Here is a 21,288-nt window from a genome sequence, read left to right on the forward strand (position 1 = left end):
TAGGTAGTGCTTACATAAGAAAAAAGGAACTTGAAAAGATAAGCCAGTTAATGAAAATAGAACAAGAGAGAGGAAGCATCCACCCCAAGCCAAAGGAAAATAGAATAAAGAGCCGCCCTTTGTCCTCCTCCTCCTCTTCCTCTTCTCTCCTCTTTCCCTTCCCCTTCTCTTCCCTCTCCACGGACCGGAACGCGCCATGACGAGCTCCTCCACGCCGTCCCGCAAGGTATCAAACCCTAACCCTCCAATCCGTCCGATTCGCCGCCGGGTGGAGCGGCGGGTTGGCCGTCTCCGCGCGCGATTCGGCTGACAAATCTCCCGTCTTTTCTGATTGCGTGGGCAGGCGCTGAGCAAGATCGCCTGCAACCGGCTGCAGAAGGAGCTCGCCGAGTGGCAGGTCGGCCCGCCCGCCGGCTTCAAGTACAAGGTCTCCGACAACCTCCAGAGGTGCGCCCCGCCGATTCCCCCGATTCTTTTCCCCCCTCTCCCCGTTTGTGATTCTGTAGATTCCTGCGCGGGGGTGGTGTTCTTCCCCCCATGATTGATTGATTGATTGATTGGTGCTTGCGGGGGTGATGGATGGGTTCGGGCTAGTTGTTGCCTGATAGAAGAAGAAATTGTTTTCCATGGGCAGATGGGTGATCGAGGTGGGCGGGGCGGAGGGCACGCTCTACGCCGGCGAGACGTACCAGCTGCAGGTCGACTTCCCCGAGCATTACCCCATGGAGGCACCTCAGGTGAATTCTCCTCCTCTTCCTTTTTTCCCATGATGATGATGGTGGTGATGAAGGTTGCACTTGCACCCTTAGTTATCTTATCTCTGTCCTAGTGTTATTATGTTGCCTCAGTTTGATTCTGCTGGACCAATTGGAAGATAACCCTGCCCCAATCTCCAGGTCATTTTCCTCAACCCGGCGCCGATGCACCCGCACATTTACAGCAACGGGCACATCTGCTTAGGTAAACTCCATCATGCCGCGCCTCTCATCCCCTCCCCTCTCCTCTCCTGGGGAAATTTTTTTTGTCTATGCCTCCGTGCCGGTGCCTATTTTTGATTAGCTAACTTTGCATATGGTGTGTGGGAATGTTCCTTGCCTAACCTAATCTAACGTCTAGCTGTCGGTTAGGTCCTAAGATTCCATTTGTTAGCGGAAAGTCACCACCACCCTGGTCCTCAAGTTGTGCCTTTGCCGGTTTTTGGAGTGGCGACACGGTTTAGCTGCTTTAAACTCGCCTTTCCTTTCCATTACTTGAAAAAGGAAGTTTTGGTGAGATTACCAGAAGCATGACCTTGTTAGATGCAGAAGATGCTTTGTGCTTTGCGTTCCAAGTTTGTCTCCTTTTCCCCGCTGACTCTGTTTGTTGTGGGTCATTTTTGTCGGGTTTGGGCAGCTGCCATCAACATTTCTATAATTGTTAATCTTTCCAGTATTAGTCCTCAAGTGTGCCTTTGCAGTTTATAGAGTAGCTGCACTGTTGAGATGCTTTAACTCGCCTTTCGATTCCATTACTAGAAAAGGAAGTTTTGGTGGGATTGCCAGTCCAGATGCATGACCTTGTAAATGGAGGTGCCTTGTGCTTTGCGTTCTAAGTTCTCTCACTGTTCCGTTGGTGGTGGCTTGTCTCTTTTCCCCCGCTGGCCTTGTTAAATGCAGGTCATTTTTTTCGGGTTTGGGCAGCTACCATTGACATTTGTATAATGGTTAATTGTTTGAGTCTTCAGTGTTATGTTCTGTTACTTAAAAAGGACAGACCCAGTGCATAGAAGCTCCCACACAAGGTGGGGTCTGGGGAGGGATTATAGGAACCTAGTCTTACCCCTGCAAAGTGCAATGCAGAGAGGCTGGTTCGAACCCAGGACCTCTTGGCACAAGTGGGGAGGACTTCACCACTGCGCCAGGCCTGCCCTCTAGTGTTATGTTCTGTTACTTGCAAAAAAAAAAGTCTTATGTTCTGTTGAATTCCTCATCTTTTGCTATTAAAAATCAATTTATTTTCTCGCCTTTAACTAAACTAGTTATGCAAAAAAAGATAGCCTATGTAATGGAACTTCCATTCAGCTACGTCAACAAACATTTTTGGTTGCTAGCTGTGTGCATACGCAATGTCAAATCATATCAAGTCAAAGTGGATAATCTGCCTTCAACGACTTTCCATGCACATGTTTATATGTTAGCAGGACATAACTGAATTCTCTTGCAGCTTTTCCAATGCTGGATGTGGCATTTACTGTCGTTGTTCGTGAATATATCAGGCTAAAACTTACTAACTAAATCTTGTTATAAAATAGGCAGGTGGGTGGTAACCTCAAATGAAAACACCAGTCACTTTCCATATTAATGATATGATATCTTCAGTATAGCGTTAGTGTACCTTTTTCTCTTGCTGATAATCACAATATCAAAGAACTTGTTTGTCCATTCCCATCATTCCAGTTTAAATGTACGCTATAATTCATTGTCAACCCAGTATGGTAGCATCACCACTGCAATTGTCAGTAACTCGGTGATATTCCAACTGTTCAAGTAGTTCCAGTTTGCAACTCAGCTTCCCTTCATCATTCCAGTGAGGTTCCCCAGCTAGTTTGTGCTAAATAAGTTGGAGGCACCCTCCCTGAACCCTGCCCCACTGGTGACCAGTACAAATAATTAAGCTAAGCTGTGGCCTTTTCCCTTTTCCCTCCCTTCTGGTGAGGATTATGAACATGGAATTGGAGTCTCTGTAGAACTCCTAAACCACCCCTGTTTGAATCCTAAAACGATCCCTATGTGAATAAAACAAGCACCTTCCCTACTGACTCGACATTTGGTTCATGTGGTTATTTGCTAAGGAAGCTAGTAGGGTTATTCTGTTTGTATTAATTTTGGTAACGTTTAACTTGATGGTGGGTGTGAGTTAAAGAGATATACAATTTTTGGGTGTCTAAAATTTGAAGCTTTCAGTGTAGGATAACAGGGGCATGCTCACATGCATTCAAGTTATATAACCACTATCACCCTGAACCTTGGACTTCCATTGCGAGGCTGAGTCACGTTTCTTGATCTATTAATCTGCTTTATCTGGACTTGCACTTGCTCAACTTTGCAAAAGACCACAACATTTCTGCTTTTTTATTATCTTATTAACTGTACCTAGGCCCAGTTGAAGAGTCAACCAATTATAGTTTTGTCGTCAAGGTCTTTAATTATAAAACAGCTGCACATATTTCACTTAAATATATGATTTTGTCGACTATGGAGTTCTCAGTGTGATCTCTGCCAACACAAATTAAGAAAAGAAGAGGCTGAATGTTCATGTGACCCATCCTAGCAAAATTCTAGGTGAATGTCTCGGACGTATAGCAGTGCTCTTTAAACTAATTTGTCCAATGTACAGCTTGTTATAGACCCAGATTGCTTAGTTCAAATTAATTTGTCTCATGTCTGTTTTAGCATCTATTATGAAGTGAGTAGTAACTGAAGGGCTATGAAGATCTGAAACACTGATAATACCCTGTCAATTGCTTAGTTCAGGTAACTGAGGGTATGAAGCCACTGAAATTGAGATTCAATGCAGCTGAAAAATGTTTGTGATCTTATTATTTGTCATTGATAGACCTGTAAGTCAGCAAGATCAATAATCTTCTGACCCCTGTAGGTTAAATTTCCTGACCTATGACTAGAAGGAAGAACTTACCCTTTTCTATCTTCTTTGAACATTTGAATTCTTTGTTTTCTTGATAGAAATTCCTTCTCCACAATATAAATGTACTTCTTGGCCCTTTCATTATTATTCTTATGATTTTTCTGTGATTGTGGACGAATAGGGCTACAATTGATTTTTGCATGATTTATGTAAGTTAAAAAGTTGCTGCTTCTCTTATATGCAGATATACTGTATGACTCGTGGTCGCCTGCGATGACTGTAAGTTCAGTCTGTATCAGCATCTTGTCGATGCTGTCTAGCTCGCCAGCAAAGGTTACCCCAATAACCCCCACCCATCTCTCCCTTCACATATCAAACACAATGTTCCTTTGCTTGTTCTCTTACTAGCTACGCATTTTATTGGTCAACAACAGCAACGCCCGGCGGACAATGATCGCTACGTTAGGAACTGCCGCAACGGGAGGTCGCCCAAGGAGACCCGATGGTGGTTTCACGACGACAAAGTATGAGGGGGCATCGAATCGATTGGCTCTTCTGGCCACCCCATACTCGCCAGCCAGCCTTCCTTACTGTGAAAGAAATCTCTTCCAAGGGGAGATGAGATGAGATGAGATGATTTAGGCTTAAAAATTTAAGCTAAGCAACCCCTCTATCGTACCGCGGATCTTAACATGCTGTGGTGGTTTGTACATGAGCTCAACACATGTCGTCGAAACGTGAATATATCATCGCTACCGACGATAAGATATATATATAGAATAAGCAAGTGTAACCTGTCGGTGCGCGCAAAAGGAATGCAGATTTATCTATATGATTTGCTACATTGTTTCGTGCTATCTGTCCGCCTATAAACTTTGCTGGCCTGCCGACTCATGCCCTACTTGGTATATATATCCGATCCCCTCGACTGAATTTGCTGAAGTCAAATGAAATTTTTCGAACAAGTCCAATGTGCAGAAGTGTCTCAGATGATTTGTCTCTCAAAAGTGATTGATTCTGGAAACCACTATGTTCCATGCCCCGGATGTGCATTTATGATGTGTATGGACGGGATTTATTCTCAGTTGGGTCACTATTATTGCAGCTGGCGGGTTGCTATTTTGGGTACTCTTCTTCAGCTCCGACTTTGAAACTTCAGCAAACAACTTCAGATTTGGGACATTGTATTGAACCTTACGAGGCAATGAATTTCCTGCTCTTGTTCATCTTCAACCACTTCATCTTGGGTTGTCATTCCATTCATCTGCTAATCCTCCTCCTAAATATCACTATGATTGTGTTACAGAGTTTGAACACAAAGCTGCTACAGCCGAGTGTGCAAGGACAACTCGAGCTATGGAGGCCGTTGCTAATGCGATTATGAGTCTTGTCATCCCAATGCTCAGTGAGATGATCAAGGATGAATACAACCTGGACAATCATTTGAAGAGACACGTCAAGTCTCTCCGGCAGGAACTGATGATGGTGCAGGCTGCCCTCAGCAAGGTGGCTAAGGTGCCTCGAGACCAGCTCGATGCGCAGATCAAGCCCTCGACAGGAGAGGTGAGAAAATTGTTATAAGACACGGAGGACTACATTGATGATTTTATGTTGCGCAAGATGGAGAATGAAGACTGGCCATAGGGAATCATGAGCAGAGTCAGCAAGTTCATCAATGTGATCAAAAGTTACAATGTGACGTGGTTATTAGTCGAGCTTGATTTAATAAGCTTCATGCACAAGGAGCGGGAGGGGGGCCCTTGTCCCCTCCCCTCCCCGCCTCCCCCCTTCTCCTCCCGTAGTTACACTTTTTCTGCAATAACAATATACTAGGCTTTGTAGACCCGTTCTAAACACAAGATACAAAAAATTGGTCAAGAGCAAAACGTTGAGGCTTTGTAGACCCTTGGCACGCTCTGCAGTCAGAAGTGTCGAAGCTGCGTTATATATGGACGCCCAACTTTGTTTTTCATAACGTTGTCCTGGATCCTACTAAAGAGGTGTTTGGTTCGTTGATTTCATCACGTAATCTGATTAGTTACCAGTTTACCACTTACCACGTAACACCACATGTTTGATACATCTCTATTAATTGGCCCATAATTAGTTACCACATAATCGGATACAACTCTATTAATTGTCAATTAGGCCCAATATCAACCGCAGTGAAAGTGACAATGCAGCTTCCTCCCTATGATTCCTCTGAGCCGCACCTTCTTCCCATGCTTTCTTGCTCATAGACCACCATGGCCATCCCGATCGATCCGTCCTCCATGGGGCAGCATGGCCTCCGGCAAGAAGGTTAGAATGAGGTGAGACCGCTCAGTTTTACCTTTCGAGGAGGCACTCGGTTTGGTTTCAAACAAGAAAGTTATGCAACAAACATTTCTCCGGAGTATACTGTGAATATTATTTTAAAATACACTATGACAATTTTTAAATACATGAAGACATTTCTGAAATACACTATGAATATTTTCTAATACATCGTGACATTGTCTAGTTACGGGATGACAATGTGAACAATTTTTCGTATACATGATGGCCATTTTTACATGAATACAATTTTGGAAATGCACGATGAAAATTATTTAGAAACATGAAATTTCTTAAAATGCATGATGAAGCTTTTTTTTAAACATGACTAATATTTTTTAATGAACAATTGACATATTTTAGAAGTGCATGTTCATTTAAAAAAAATATATGATGAACATTTTAAAAATACGATGACGGTTTTAAAACATTGTGAACATTTTTTAAGTTCGACAGTGAAAAAAAACTGAAAGAAAAGAAAACAGGGAAAGGAAAAATGAAATGAAATAAATGAGGAAAGAAAAATAAAAACAAACTAATTTAAAAAGAAATAAACCTATATTTAAAACAAATGTTTAACTTTTTAAAATAATGTTTTAAAAAAGAATGAACCTTGTTAAAGTACCCCCACCGTTTCTAAATATAAGTCTCTTTAAAGATTCTAATATGGACTACATAAGGAGAAAAATGAGTGAATCTACACTCTAAAGTACGTCTATATCCATCTGTATGTAGTTCACATAGAAATCTCTAATAATAATTATATTTAGGAATGGAGGGTGTACATGCCTAATGTTTTCTTAACGCATGGTGAACAACTTTTAAGTGCATGCAAAACATTTTTCTACAAAATATGAGTTGAACTTTTCAAAATACATGCTAAACATTTGTAAAAACTATAGGCACATTACGGAAATCCGTTGGTGCTTTCGGGAGCATCAACGGATTTCCGTCACAACCCTTTACCATAGTTTCTATGTGGGCCGGTACATGTAGGGTTTTTTTCTCACAGATTTTGGAACCTTCTAGAATATTTTCCAGTTTTCTGGGCCCAATTTCAGTAAGTTCTTTTATTTGTTTTTGTTTTTAGGGTCTTTTATTTTATTTTTTATCATTTATTATTTGTTATTAATTTTTTTTCATTGGTCTTTTTTTTGTATCCATTTTTTATGAACTTTTTGACATATGTTCAATGTCGTTAAGTTTCTCTATATTTATGAATTCATTCCAAATACGCAAACATTTACTCAAAATGATTAATTTTTTAAATTCATTAACTTCTTCTTTAATATGTGAAAAATCTAATTTTTAAATTATTGTACAATTTTCGAATCCATAAACAGATTTTCATATCCATCAAATCTTACAATTGGTGATTTTTTAAATCTGGGAACGTTTTTCTAAATAACGAACACTTTTTGGATTTATGAACATGTTTAAAATTTATAATTTTTTCTTAAATCTACCAAATTATTTGAAAAGTAATAATATTTTAATTCATAGAAAATCGAGGAGTATGCTTTTTTTTATCTAAATGAACAACCACTAGTTATTTTTAATGTTCAACTTTTTTAAATTGATGTTTTTTCAAATTCAGACCGAACCTTATTAAAGTACAGGCCTACTATTTTCTTAACGCATGGTGAACATTTTTTAAGTGCATGCAAAACATTTTTTACAAAATATGAGATGAACTTTTCAAAATAAATTTTGAACATTTTTTAAAAATTCTAGGAACTTTAGTTTCTATGCAAAATGACAAATGGTCCTGAGAGAAAAGTGAAAAGAAAATAAAACTAAAGAAAAATAGACAAAAATTAAAAGCGGACAAAACATTGAAAGATTCCGGCCTAGTCCACGAGAGAGAAGACCACACAGGGAAAAACATGACATTTTTAGAAAATGGAAAAATCATGAATATTTTAAATGATGTTCGTTTAGTTTCTCTAAACTTATGATTTGTTCCAGGATCCGAAATATTTTTCTAATCCATTCACTATTTTTTAATTTGTGAAAAAATCATGATTTTTTTTCAAATCCAAAAACATGGCGCAGTCAAAGGACAGGCTGATATGACCCCATGCAATTTGTCTATGATGGTCGCTACTGATAAAACAAAGTCTGCACAGATGGCCGAATATGATACTAGTATTGTTCAAGATGAAGATTTAATTGTTGTATCGCCAAGATTGAAAATAGATGACACAGATGCATTGAAGTATATACATATTGATCAGGAAAGTGTGAAGAATGTACAAGACTCCATGGAAATTACTAGTAGGCCTACAGGAGCACTTGTATGCATGTGCGTACGGCCATGCATGCATAGGAAACATGAAGCCTTGGTGAGTCACGTTTGTGGAGATATTTTGGGAGGAGTTCAGTTTGAGCCAGCAAAAGAATCCACATGCAACATTGATCAGTTTCAGTTTGGGCCAGAGATAAATGAGTTCAAGTGCATCCATGGGAGATTAGTCATGTACGCAGCTAACCACAAGCAAGGAGTTATAAAAATATACAAGTTCCATCTGGTGCGGCCACCTGACAAAGAAGCGTACTCATGAACAACTATGAAGATTAGAGACTTGTTTTCTTTAAAAGGAACCGGGTGGGGTTCACCGGTAAATTGCAGAAGTCACCAGCACCAAATAACAAGTCGTACTAGTTGTTTTTGTTTCCTAAGATTTAGTCAAGTCGGTTGTTATGGTCAAGTTTGTTTTCCTTTTTGGTTTAGGGGTGCGGTTAGCTTGTTGGTCAAACCATGTACGGGCCAGCTATACTATTATAAATAGCCATAGTACGGTCAATGTAAGAGGTTATTTTTTTTAACACGATGTGTTTTTCAGGGTAGACATCCGTATCAAGTTTTGGAGGGATCTTTAGAAAACCTCTGTGTTGCGATTTCTCTTCGTGGAAATTGTTTTGCGCGTGAGTACCTTCGTCGAGATTGGTTTTCTCGTGCTGGGCCGCAAGGTTCAAACCCTCTACTTCGTGTACATCGCGTGCGCGGGTGAGAGGTTGCTACTGCTGGTGGTGGAGTGTCATGAAAGGTCGGGCCGCAACAACGGATCGGATCTCGCCAACGAGGTTCGGTTCTTATCACAGGCTGGGGAGCTGGTATAGATGACGCTGCTGCTTGCATATATTAGTCGCCATGTGTACCAGCTGCCGCTCCATATTTGGCTTTGTATGTACATGTGGATGTGGTTGGGCATCTATATCCATCATCACATTAGTATAATTTTTCTAGGGGACCCATCATGTTCATCATCATCTTGGAGGTTGTGCATTTAACTTGTTGCGCCAGCAGAACAAGAGGTTCAGTAGCGCTCAAGCATAATTTCTGCATCACAGAAGTCGCTCGCTCTCTCTTGGCCCATCCATCCACATCCATCCATGGCGGCGATAGGCGGCCACCCTTACTCTCCAAGTGACCTGGAGCTCCCCGGTTTCGTGCCGCAGCAGCTTTCACCCCTCCAACTCGTGGTGCCCCTCATAGGCACCTCCCTCTTGCTCATCGCAGTGGTCTGGCTTGTCTCCGGCCATGTCCTCAATACTGGTAACTACTGCAATCACCAAATCTCCCCTTGCATCATGTTTACATATGTATGTACTTCCTCCGTTTATTTTTCCGCTTTTAGATTTGTCTTGAGTACAATTTTGTAAAATTTTGCTAAATTTAACATACCAAATATTATCAACATTTAATGATATGATTTGATGAGGTGAATTTTGTTACTCTTTTCTATGAACTGGATCAAACTATATAGAAAGGTTGACTTAAGACAAACCTAACATGCAAAGTAAAAAAGAAATGGAGAGATTGTTCCATGCAGATTAACACTCCCCATGGTCTCTTGATCTTTGTCTCTTCCAGGAAGATCCGGCAGATTATCCAAGGCCGACCATTTGCTCATGTGCTGGTGGGCAATCACTGGGTTGACCCACCTAATCATTTAAGCATCCTTGCTCTTCACCCCCAATTACCTTACCAAGGAAAATCCAAGTTTTTTTGATGAAATATGTAAGTTCTTGCGGATTAATTATAGCCTCCCATCGTATCCTTTATCACAAAATGATGATCTTAGATTTTGGAGTAACTAACTGCATGCATGCTACATCTTCAGGGAAAGAGTACAGCAAAGCTGACTCCAGATATGCCACCGGGAACACCACAACCATCGCGGTTGAAGTCATTGCGGTTTTTCTACAAGGCCCTTTATCACTTCTTGCTGTGTAGGTCACCTTATTACATTTTACTACTACTCATTTTCAATTCACTACACTGTCTATTGATCCCGGCAAAACAACAAAGATTAAATTTTGCTTGATGTGTTAGTTTCTGGCTAGCTCGACAAATTTGTCAGACCACCAGAATGAATCCAGTTTGTTTCTAAGGCTTCCTTTTGATTCATAGTATACGAATATCATGAGAATAGGAAAATCATAGAAAGAGATATTATTTGGTTCATGATATATGATTTTTTTTCATTGGGTCTAGACAAATGTTTTTCTTCCTTTGAAATACAAAGGATTGGTTCTATCATGTACAGGAATAATATTCTATTCCTGTATATCAAATGGCTTCAAAGAAAATTTTCCCACAAAATTCGTATCCTCTCAAATTCCTACAAAATTCTTGTAAACCAAAGGAGTCCTAAAATTCCAAGATGTAGTAATCACATGGTTCTTGGTTGCATATACAGTTGAGTCCATCTTTAACGAAAAAACAAAAAGAAACAAATAAATGGCCGGCACACCCTCAAGCATTCGGTTTGCGTAGGCAATTCTCATTTACTTTTCCATCGATGCTCATATTGACGCCTAATTGCTCCTGTACCGTTTTCTTTTACGTATTGCCCCTAACATATGGTGTACATCACTGATAGTACTAATTGTCTTCTTAACATAATATGTTAATTATGTTAAGAGGAGTATTTCCCTCCACGATAGTTCTCTTATCGGCTTCCAATCGCATATCGATCCATTGCGTTAGATTATAGCATTGGTAAATGCGCTGAGGACTAATAGGTTAAAATTAGGTGTAATATGTACTCACCATTTGTAGATCAACCTGTAACCAACATGTGCGTACAGAAAAAGTTCATGTGAGATATGTCTACATGCAACAAAGGTAATATATCGATTGTTTTTTTTTGTAAGATACAAAGTTCTATCAGGTACACACGATATATTCAAATATTGTTTAAACCCCCAGCCGTTGGCGCGAGGCAACGGTGGCTGTCATCATCGCCTGGGGTCGCTGTTCACTTTCCGACAAGGACTCCAGTGCTCCACTACTGTCATTTTACTTTCTTACCTTTTCCCCCACTTGTAAGGCTATAAAGCCAGGGCTCCAGCTCGATCAAGGGCATGAAAATTTGTTAGGGTTTCCCCCTTCCGCCGCCAGTGTTCCTAGCTGGCCTTAGGTTCCTCCTGGTTTGTACTAAATTCTCTGAATTAAGCCAGTGAATCGAGCTAGTTTGAGTGGAATTCTCCCCTGTTTCTCTGAATATTGTTCTTCAGACTCCTCTGGGTCTGACAAGTGGTAATCAGAGCTAGGTTCTTCTCCTTGGCGGCGCGAGATCCGGTGCCGAAGTGGAGTTGGAGGTGCCATAAAATCCTCCATTTCTCACCGGTGTTGTTGGGCGGCGGTGGTTCCCCGGCGGCGAATGGTGGCGGTGTGAAATTCGGTACAGGTTTGGGCGCGGGAAAAGGTTGCAGCAACACATTGTTTCTGCGGTAAAATCCCTCCCTCACTCCCAGATCTGGTGTACTTCCGGTGGCGCGGCGTTGGCGGCGGTAGGATCGAAGGCCAAGGTCGGGTTGCAGCTCCAGCTGTGGTAAAATTCCTCCCTTCGCCGGCCGATCACGCGCAGTGAGGTTACTAAGCTCCCTGCTAGTTGTAAAAACCCTCCCTGCAGTCTTCATGCTAGCATGACAGGCCCTGATAACTCCACCTCCACGGAGAACTTGGAGTTCCAATCATTGCAACTGGATGTCAAAACCCTGCAGCGGAACAGAGAAACTGACAGACAAGACTTTGAAGATTTCAGAGACCATGTTGCCACAAATTTTCAAACCTTGCAGAAAACCTTGGGCGAACTACAGGGCTCTTTGAACAGCTTCATTGCAGGTTTTCCCAAACCCAGGGAAACTCCTCCCAACCCCCAAGATGTTGTACAAGGTAGTGGCCAACAGCAAACACCCCAAGGTCCAAATCATGCACCAGCCACGGTCCTCCAAACTCCTCCTACAGTTGGATCTGCCAGGTTAGTGGATAAAAACACTGGAAAAGAGCTTAACCTGGATGGCAGCAACCGAGCCCCTTATAGGCATCCTCACTTTGCTGCAAGTAAAAACCCAGTTCCTGAAAACAGAGTTCACACTGCTGTTAACCAAATGCAAAATCCTCAACAGTTAGTTCAGCTGGACCTGGAGCAAGCTGAACAAATCCCACAACAGGAAGCTAGGGGTGCAGTTGGGCAGAGAGATCAGGGGCAAGACAACAGGAGACAACTAGCAATTGTAAAACCAGCCAAGTACAACATTCCTGAATTTGATGGTAGCAGTACAGACGCCTGGATACAAACCATCGATCTGTATTTTGAAGCTGCTAGAACCCCACTAGAACAGAAAACAGAGATTGCAGTAACATACCTTAAAGGCCCAGCAATTGAATGGTGGAGAGGTACTGGCATTGTACCAAACACCCTGCCATGGTATAGATTCTGTAGGCTCCTGGGTGACAGGTTTGCTGAAACATCTGCTTGTGACAATGTTAGATCTTTCCATGCACTTACCCAAACAGGTTTTGTCAATGATTACATCCTCAAGTTTGAGCAGGCCATGAACTTAATGAGAATAGACAATCCAGCTCTACCCCAAGATTACTACAAGGCCAGCTTTATCTCTGGACTGAATGACAATATACAGCACCATGTACAATGTCATGAGCCTGCTGACTTACAAAAAGCAATTTGGCTTGCCAGAAGAATGGAACAAGCACAACCACAGAAAAGAACTACTGTTCCTACCTCTGTTTTCCAACAAGTGAGAAGGCAGGTGCAGTTTGACCCAGGAAAACCAGGACCCACCAACACAGCTACAGTAATACAACAAGCTAGACTGAAGGACATCTGTTACAAATGCAAAGAGCCTTGGTTTCCAGGCCACAAAAAGGTGTGCAAATTGGCAAATCAAGCACAGATACAAGCACTTCAAGCTGCTTGCCCTGAGGATGCTGAGTTGGTTTACTATACTGAAGCTCAGGATGAAGTTGATGTCCCTCCCCCTGTAGAGAGTGATGATACCCCCCTCCAAATATCTATGCATGCTCTTATGGGTATAAAATCCACAAAGAAGCTCAGTTTTACAGTGACAGTCATGTTAGGTGACACTCCTGCTACTGCACTCATTGATAGTGGCAGTACTGCTACATTCATTACTCCTAAGATTGCTCACCTAGCTAGATGTGCTCTCACTCCTACCAGAAAAAGAAAGGTGGTTGTGGCTAATGGAGATACTCTTTGGTCTGAATTCATTGCCCTACAATGCCCATTTTCTCTGCAAGGAACACACTTCTCCACTGATCTCCGAGTACTACAATTACAGGGTTATGATGTAATCCTGGGAGCAGACTGGATGGCTTCTTTCAGCCCAGTGGAGTTAGATTTTGATGAGATGCATGTCAAAATCACTCTGAAAACTGGTGAAAAGATAATCTTCAAAGATGAAAGCTTACCTTCTGTAGCTGTGGAAGAGTTAGACAATGCAGATACCCTTTTAGAGGAACCTGTTTGTGGAGCTGTTCTACTCCTAAACAGAATTGCAGTCCAAGAACCTGTAGACACACTAGTCCCAGCTCCTGTGCAACAGCTTCTGGACAAGTTTTCCCCAGTCTTCAACACTCCAACGGATCTTCCTCCCAGGAGAACTGTAGATCATGCAATACCTTTTACCCCTGAAGCAAAAGTAATTAACCAAAGGCCTTATAGATTACCTCACCACTAGAAAGATGCTATGGAAAGCATCATTAAGGACATGATCAAGACCAAAGTGATTAGAGACAGCTCTAGCCCTTACTCATCCCCTGCTCTCCTTGTTAAAAAGAAGGACATGACTTGGAGGCTAGTCAATGATTTCAGAAAGATTAACCAGCAAACAGTTAAAAACAAGTACCCAATTCCTGTCATAGAAGATCTCTTGGATGAATTGAAGGGTGCCACTGTATTTACAAAGCTAGATCTCAGAAGTGGTTATCATCAAATCAGAATGCAGGAAGAAGATATTGGAAAAACTGCTTTCAGCACTCATTGTGGCCACTATGAGTATTTGGTTATGCCCTTTGGGTTAACTAATGCTCCTGCTACCTTTCAGCAATTAATGAACACAATTCTAGCTCCATATCTGAGAAAATTTGTGTTGGTCTTCTTTGATGACATCTTAATTTTTAGTAGGAATATGAAAGAACACTTGGCACATCTACAACAGGTCCTGACAGTATTGCAATCCAATCAGTTGTTTGCAAAACTAAGCAAATGCACTTTTGCACAACCCCAAGTAGAATACTTAGGCCATGTCATCAGAGGGGATGGAGTTGCAACTGACCCTACCAAGATTGAAGCAATAGCCCAGTGGCCCAATCTTGAAAATGTAACTCAATTGAGAAGTTTTCTTGGTCTCGCTGGTTACTACAGGAGATTCATCCAAAATTATGGCCTCATCTGCAAACCCCTATTCCAATCCTTAAAAAAGGACAATTTCAAGTGGGAAACTGAGCAACAAGAAGCTTTCAATATATTGAAACACAAGATGACTCAAGCTCCTGTCCTGGCCCTACCTGATTTCTCTCAGCCTTTTATCTTGGAGACAGATGCTAATGCAAGAGGGCAAGCCCATCTCTTACTTCAGCAAGGCCATTGGCCCTAAAGCTGCTGCCCTGTCTACATATGACAAAGAAGCTATGGCCATCATTGAAGCATTAAAGCATTGGAAGCACTATTTTGCAGCTTCTTCCTTGATCATCAGAACTGATCAGCAGAGCTTGAAATATATACAAGAACAAAAGCTAACAGAGGGCATTCAACACAAGTTACTAGTAAAACTTCTGGGCTACAACTTTAAGATTGAATATAAACAGGGCAAGAACAACAAAGTTGTTGATGCTCTTTCTAGGGTGAACTACAAGTTACACTCACTGGTGGCTAGTCAAGCAAAGCCTGCCTGGATATCTGAGGTCATTTCCAGCTATTCCCAGGACCAAAGATGCAAGGACTTGATATCTCAATTAGCAACTGCTGCTAGTGCTATTCCTAACTATGCCTTGCAACAAGGAATCCTAAGATACGAATTGTTATTGGCAATAATACTAACCTCAGAAATCAGTTAGTATCTGCCTTGCACAACTCTGAGCTGGGGGGCCACTCTGGCCACAGAGCCACTTACCAGAGAGTTAAACTTCTCTTCCACTGGCCCGGCATGAAACAGTTCATTGTAGATTACATCAAACAATGCCCAACGTGCCAAATCAACAAACCTGAACATTGCAAATACCCTGGACTGCTACAGCCTCTGCGTGTTCCAGATTTTGCATGGTGTCATATCAGCATGGATTTTGTTGAGGGCCTTCCCACTTCCCAAAGCAAAAACATGATTTTAGTGGTTGTGGATAGATTCACAAAATATGGACATTTTATCCCACTGCAGCATCCCATCACTGTCCATACTGTGGTTCAAGCTTTCACTGATAATATATTTAAGTTACACGGATTGCCTTCTCTTATTGTCACTGACAGGGACACAATCTTCACTAGCCATCTTTGGCATGCACTCTTCAAGAAACTGGGCATCAAGCTGCACATGAGCACTTCTTATCATCCTCAATCAGATGGCCAAACGGAAAGGGTCAATCAATGCTTGGAAAATTACTTGAGATGCATGGTTTTCTTACAACCTAAGAAATGGATGAACACCGAAGATATACGTCCAATCCACCACCTGAGCCATCCAATCTAGATCGGCTTCGCGAGCGTTGGCGCAGGCCCCGTACGCCGGCGTACGACCCCATACTCTTTCCGCCGAGAGATACACGCAGGCGTACGAGCTAGTTGACGGCCGGCTTGGTGCCGGATGTTGGTTGGCGCCTTTCCCGCCGCATGTACACAAAAAATTCGCAGGAAACCCCCGTGTGTGTACGGCCAGATCGACCCCAACCCCAGCGGCGAGCACGGCACAGTCGGTAGCGGCGGCGCGATTGCAAGAGGGTCGGTCGACGGTTGATTCCCATCTATCGGAGGAAGAAGATGGGTGCGGGTGTGGAGAGATCCAGCAACAAAAGGGCCATGGCGGCCGATCCGACCAGCGGAGACGATCCCTTGGCCAAGAAGAAGAAGAAGGTGGTGGATCTGGGGAGCGACAGCGACGAGGACTTGCCCAATCCGTCACAGTGGGCAGGGGTTAATCCCGATTCCTTCACCGATGACTACTTGGCCAAGATGGAAAAGGCCAGACTCGACGAAGAATCAGGTATGAATATATATGATCGCGCGACTCCCGGACACCATCCAATTTTTCATCAGTTTACTAGTAGTGGCGCAACTAGCCTTGCGTTGGCGCCCGCTAGCTGCCGGCGGGGTTGCAGGCGTCGCGCCGCGAGCCCTGATGCGGCGTGGCTCCCTGGCGGCCTTTGGGAGCGGATCCGCCGTGGGGATGGCTCGTGGCGGGCGTCGTGTTGAGTTTGGGGGTCGCGACGAGGGCGCCGGTGCGGCTGGGTGTCGGGCCAGTGCGCTGGGAAAGGTGGTGCTTTGCCTCTTCTCGGCTGCTGGCGGTCTTTGCGCTGGTGTCCTGGATCCGGCGGGCGTGGTGGATTGGATGGCTCTGTGTGCGAGGTGGTGGAGGCAGCTGTGCGGCGTGATGCGACGCCTCCCCTCGGGGTGGCCGGCCTGATTGAGCAGCTCTGGAACTTTGGGTTTAGGATCTTGGGCTTGGAAAAATCCCTACTTCGTGACGCCGTCCCCTCCCTGGAGGCATTGCTTTGGCCCGGATCCGACTCCCTCCCTCGTGCTTAAGGGAAACCCTTGGTTCGGCCTTCAGACCAGGTGGCGGCGGCGGCCTGGCATGGCGTCGTTCCCTCCTTGGAGGCGCCGTCTTGTTGCTCGAGGAGTCCCGGTGGCACAACTCTTATCGGTGTCGGCTACTACTTTGGGCGTGGGCCTCCGAGGCGCAATGTACACCATCGCTGGAGCTCTCTCGATGACGACTCCTCTAGGTTTGCCCAGGCCCTGCCGTCCACTTGCCGACTTCCTCTTGACGCAGTGGGTGGGGTACGTTGGTCTGTGTTGTCCTTGAGTCTTGGTCTTGTTGTAGAGGTCTCCGACGTCGATCATGACATGCCTGGGTTGCTCTGTGGCTCGTCTCATCGCCATTGGCATGAGGTTGGCCTAGGTGGAGCATGTACCGTAGTTCGTGTGATGGCTGTGTTTGGTGGATGTGGATTCTAATCCTTGTGATTGGCATTGTAATGGCCGAAAGGTGTTGTATCCGGCTTCTTTGCCGCTTCTTCTTCAATATATGATACGTATGCTTATGCGCATTGTAGAAAAAAGTAATAATGCAACTGTTCAATTAATTACCCTTGATATATATGATATGTATTTATGTTCTACTTCTGCCTGTAGCTCCCCGCCCTGTGAAAATTGCCACGCTCGACTACTACAAACCTGCCACCAGGTTTCACACCGTCGAGCTTTTCCCCGTCCGTCGATCCGGAAGCAAGGCCGTGCTCCTCGCTGCGAAATTTCTTCTAGGGATTTCATCCTTTCTCGGTACTTTTATATGTATCCTTGTACCCTCTATGATTTGGATTAGTTGATCCGTCGTCTCGCAACTTAACACATATATTGTGTTTGAATCACACAGATGGTGAACCGCTCAGACGGTGCTCTGGCTTCTGGGTCGATTGGGATGAGGAGAAGAAAACTGGCCTTGTTTTGACAACTGCGCGGCTGATTCGCACAAAGGATGCTCCTTACAGTGTCTGGTCAGGCGGTGAAGAGTATGCTACAGATGCTGATGTGAGTCAATGTGCTTCTTCTATTAATTTCTGTACATGCATGTACTATCTTTTACAGCTGGTTCCATCTCAAATAAATAAAATAATCTTGGTGTATTGCAATTCACATATTTTTTCTATGTGCTATTGGCCTTTTCTAATAACTAAATGAAAACAAAACACGCCTTCGCTTACCATTCAAAAATCGTATATAATCTGTTCTGCAACTTTTTTTAGGTCACTGTTCATTTGCTAAATGGCACCAGTGCAAAGGGCCAGCTGGTCTATCTCCAGCCCCACTACGAGCTCGCTTTCCTGAGCGTTCAGGTGGATCAACCAATCAACTTGCCATCTTTGAATGAAAAAGATGTAGAATTTGCTCAAGAGGTTTTTCGGCTCGGAAGAGACAATTCCTTAAATCTAAGGATAACATATGCCAGGGCAGAATATTTGAATCCAACCATGTTTGAGCGGCACCACAATGTATACTTCCGTTCTCCAGATGGCCATGGTGATGATAATGAGGTGATATATCTTATCATTAGATAGAATTATATACATTTGGTACAGTTTTGAGTTTTGTGTGATGTCATCTTTATGTTCTATATTGCAATCTATTGTTATAACATTTTTTTTGTTCTTGCAAACTTTCATATATGTTGCCAATATGAATTGTTGCAGTTTGACTATGGGGGGCCAGTTATTGACCTGTGTGGAGAAGTTGTCGGAATGGTCAACGACCCTAAGAGATTTGGGTCTTTTATACCTTCTTCCATTTTGCTCAATTGTTTGGATTCATCGAAGAAATATCAGTACGTTTTCTCTCTCAGTGCTGTCATAGTATTAGACTAATGTGGTGTCTCCTAATTGTTCTTTTTACCTATTTTTAGGAGTCATTACTTTTAGTAGTGTCTATTTTCTCACTTTTATGAAATTTAATTACCATAAGTTGTGTAAAGATTCTCAAAGAATATATATGTGTGTGTGTGTATATATATATACTCATTTGTAAGAAAATCAAGAACTAGATCTTGATGGGGCCTAGATAGGAAGAAACAAGTAGAACGGCGTGAGAGTGCAAAATGTGTTACTCTTACGTAATACCAAATCCCCTCTATGAGTTTTTGTCAACTACTATGAACGATTCATCCCCGTTGGGCCTTTCTGAACTCTATTTGAATCAAAATATTTGATTATTGTTGATTTTTTTAACACGTTAGATGGAAGCCTGGTTCCACCAAAGATATGTTAAATGATTATCTGATTTGACGTAGGCACATCGCCAGGCCTCATCTTGGATTGATGTTTAAGGACATCAAACTTCTAGAACCTGCTCATGTTGACATGTTATGGCGTAAGTTTAACATTGATGATGGTCTTATTGTTGAAGAGGTAGGTAATGACTTCCTGAAAGTGCTCAATTTCTCATCTGTGTAAAGTTAATAATTGACGTTTGAACCTTAGGTGTCGGGAGGATCTCCTGTTGAGAAATTTGGAATCCAAAAAGGTGATATTATTGAATCTTTCAGTGGAAAGCCTGTTTCTTCCACAATTGAGGTGAGTGAATTAGAGATTTATTAGGTAAACGAACTGAAAATAAATTTCATTTCTGTGATTTTAGTAGCTTCACGGTCTTGACTAGAATGTTTTCGTTTCCTGCAATTATCAGCTGGAAAATACACTGATGAGCATATACAAGGGAACCTTAGATGCTGAAGTTCTTATTTCTGTAAGTTCATTTCTATATATGAGGGCAGTTTGCTTGATCCCGGCCATCCATTTATTTGTACCGAAGTATTATTAGCAAAATGCTAGCTCTAAGAGATGTGTTTGGCTAACTCCATAGGTTGGGGTGTTTCACACACTCAAAGAACAACGGAGCACTGTAGACTTGACTGCAAAATTATCAGAACTTGGAGAGGTTATTACAAGATGTACACATCTCCTCTTTTAACTTGCCCCATCTACAGATTATTATTTCAAATCCAGACATAATGCTATCGCTAAGTATGCAAGCTCATGTGCATTGTGCAATACACTCTTACATGACACACATGTGATGTCTAAAATATCACACCAAACCATACAGTATTCTGATATTTTGCAAGTTTACTGTTTTGGTAAGTAGGTGGTGTGTAGCAAGTAAGAGCATTACTAGTAGTACCCCTAAACCCTCAAACCCTCAGTAGAACCCCTAAACCCTCAAACCCTTATGAGGGTTTGAGGGTTTAGGGGTACTACTAGTAATGCTCGAAGGCCCCGTAAGCTCACTGGCTTCCCAAACGAGACAACTTCTCGTGGAGCCAGCGCTAGCTAGCTTCTCCTGGAGCCAACGATCGTTCGGTAGCATTGCTACTCACTCTGTGCGTTTGGTTTATTTGGTTTACATGGTTTGGTTTATACGGTTTTTTAGTTTGTACGGTATTAATACTTCGGTAAATACGGTATGAAATTAAAATACGGTTCGGTTTCGGTATATACCAAATTATTTCGGTATGGTTTCGGTATATACCATAATAACCAAAGTTGACACGAATTTGAAAATGACGTAATAACAATTTACAAATTTATGACCCAAAACACATACTATTTTACACAAATAGTATATAACTATATATACAAGTATATATGCATGAATGGATTTATCCCTTGATAGTTATGGACGTTCTTAGCATTTTTTAAAGAGAAAAATGACTATGTTACGAGAAAATGTACGTGCTTGGCAATGAATTTGACGCATGTAGAAGAAAAATGATAACTTGTATGGTTGTTCGCCTTAAGAAATATAAATTTATTTTTTACTTCGGTTTATTCGGTTAACCATTTGGTTTTTTGGTATATACCATAAAAACCAAAGTTCAAAACGGTATGAAAAGTCCATACGATATCAAAACCATAAACCATAAAAACCGTAAAATTGGTTTGGTTCGGTTAATTTGCGGTATGGTTTTTCGGTTCGGTTTCAAAATGCACGGAGTGAATTGCTGCAGCAGATGCTTCTTCATGGACTGGCAGCCCAGGAAAGTAGGATGAAGCCCATTCGGGTTGGTACATGGATGGCCCAGTTCAGTGGTAAAGGCAGGCTGTAGCGACAGAAAACGTTTCGTGAGGCACTTCGGAAGGGCACTCTCGTGTAATTTCTAGCAACTTCCACTTCTCGCTTTAGCGAAGCTACGCTTCCGCTGCTCCGAAAAATTGCACTGCGGGGTTCACGTGGCTTCTCGAAGCTAACTCTTTCGGGGTGGCTTCTCTCGGCTCCTTCGGGATGCTGGCTCGTGGAGAGCTTCCGAACGGAG

At 42.5% G+C, this 21,288-nt stretch overlaps 2 protein-coding genes across 2 annotated transcripts; both read left to right on the forward strand.

Moving 5' to 3' along the window:
- Positions 1 to 70: 70 nt before the first annotated feature.
- Positions 71 to 4,481, forward strand: LOC119306984 (ubiquitin-conjugating enzyme 15). The gene is made up of 6 exons (XM_037583062.1): positions 71 to 226; positions 344 to 447; positions 635 to 737; positions 897 to 960; positions 3,869 to 3,957; positions 4,059 to 4,481. The coding sequence occupies exons 1-6, from the start codon at positions 197 to 199 to the stop codon at positions 4,152 to 4,154; spliced, it is 486 nt and encodes a 161-aa protein (XP_037438959.1). The 5' UTR covers positions 71 to 196; the 3' UTR covers positions 4,155 to 4,481.
- Positions 4,482 to 9,277: 4,796 nt separating this feature from the next.
- On the forward strand, positions 9,278 to 20,031 carry LOC119304985 (probable periplasmic serine endoprotease DegP-like). Its single transcript, XM_037581639.1, has 11 exons — positions 9,278 to 9,499; positions 9,818 to 9,964; positions 10,068 to 10,176; positions 17,619 to 17,765; positions 17,860 to 18,014; positions 18,230 to 18,517; positions 18,674 to 18,804; positions 19,267 to 19,384; positions 19,457 to 19,549; positions 19,662 to 19,721; positions 19,839 to 20,031. Exons 2-11 carry the CDS (start codon positions 9,956 to 9,958, stop codon positions 19,944 to 19,946), a joined length of 1,218 nt encoding a protein of 405 aa, XP_037437536.1. The 5' UTR covers positions 9,278 to 9,499; positions 9,818 to 9,955; the 3' UTR covers positions 19,947 to 20,031.
- Positions 20,032 to 21,288: the final 1,257 nt, after the last annotated feature.

Source organism: Triticum dicoccoides, chromosome 5B (genome assembly GCF_002162155.2).
Source record: "Triticum dicoccoides isolate Atlit2015 ecotype Zavitan chromosome 5B, WEW_v2.0, whole genome shotgun sequence".
Taxonomy (NCBI): domain Eukaryota; kingdom Viridiplantae; phylum Streptophyta; class Magnoliopsida; order Poales; family Poaceae; genus Triticum; species Triticum dicoccoides.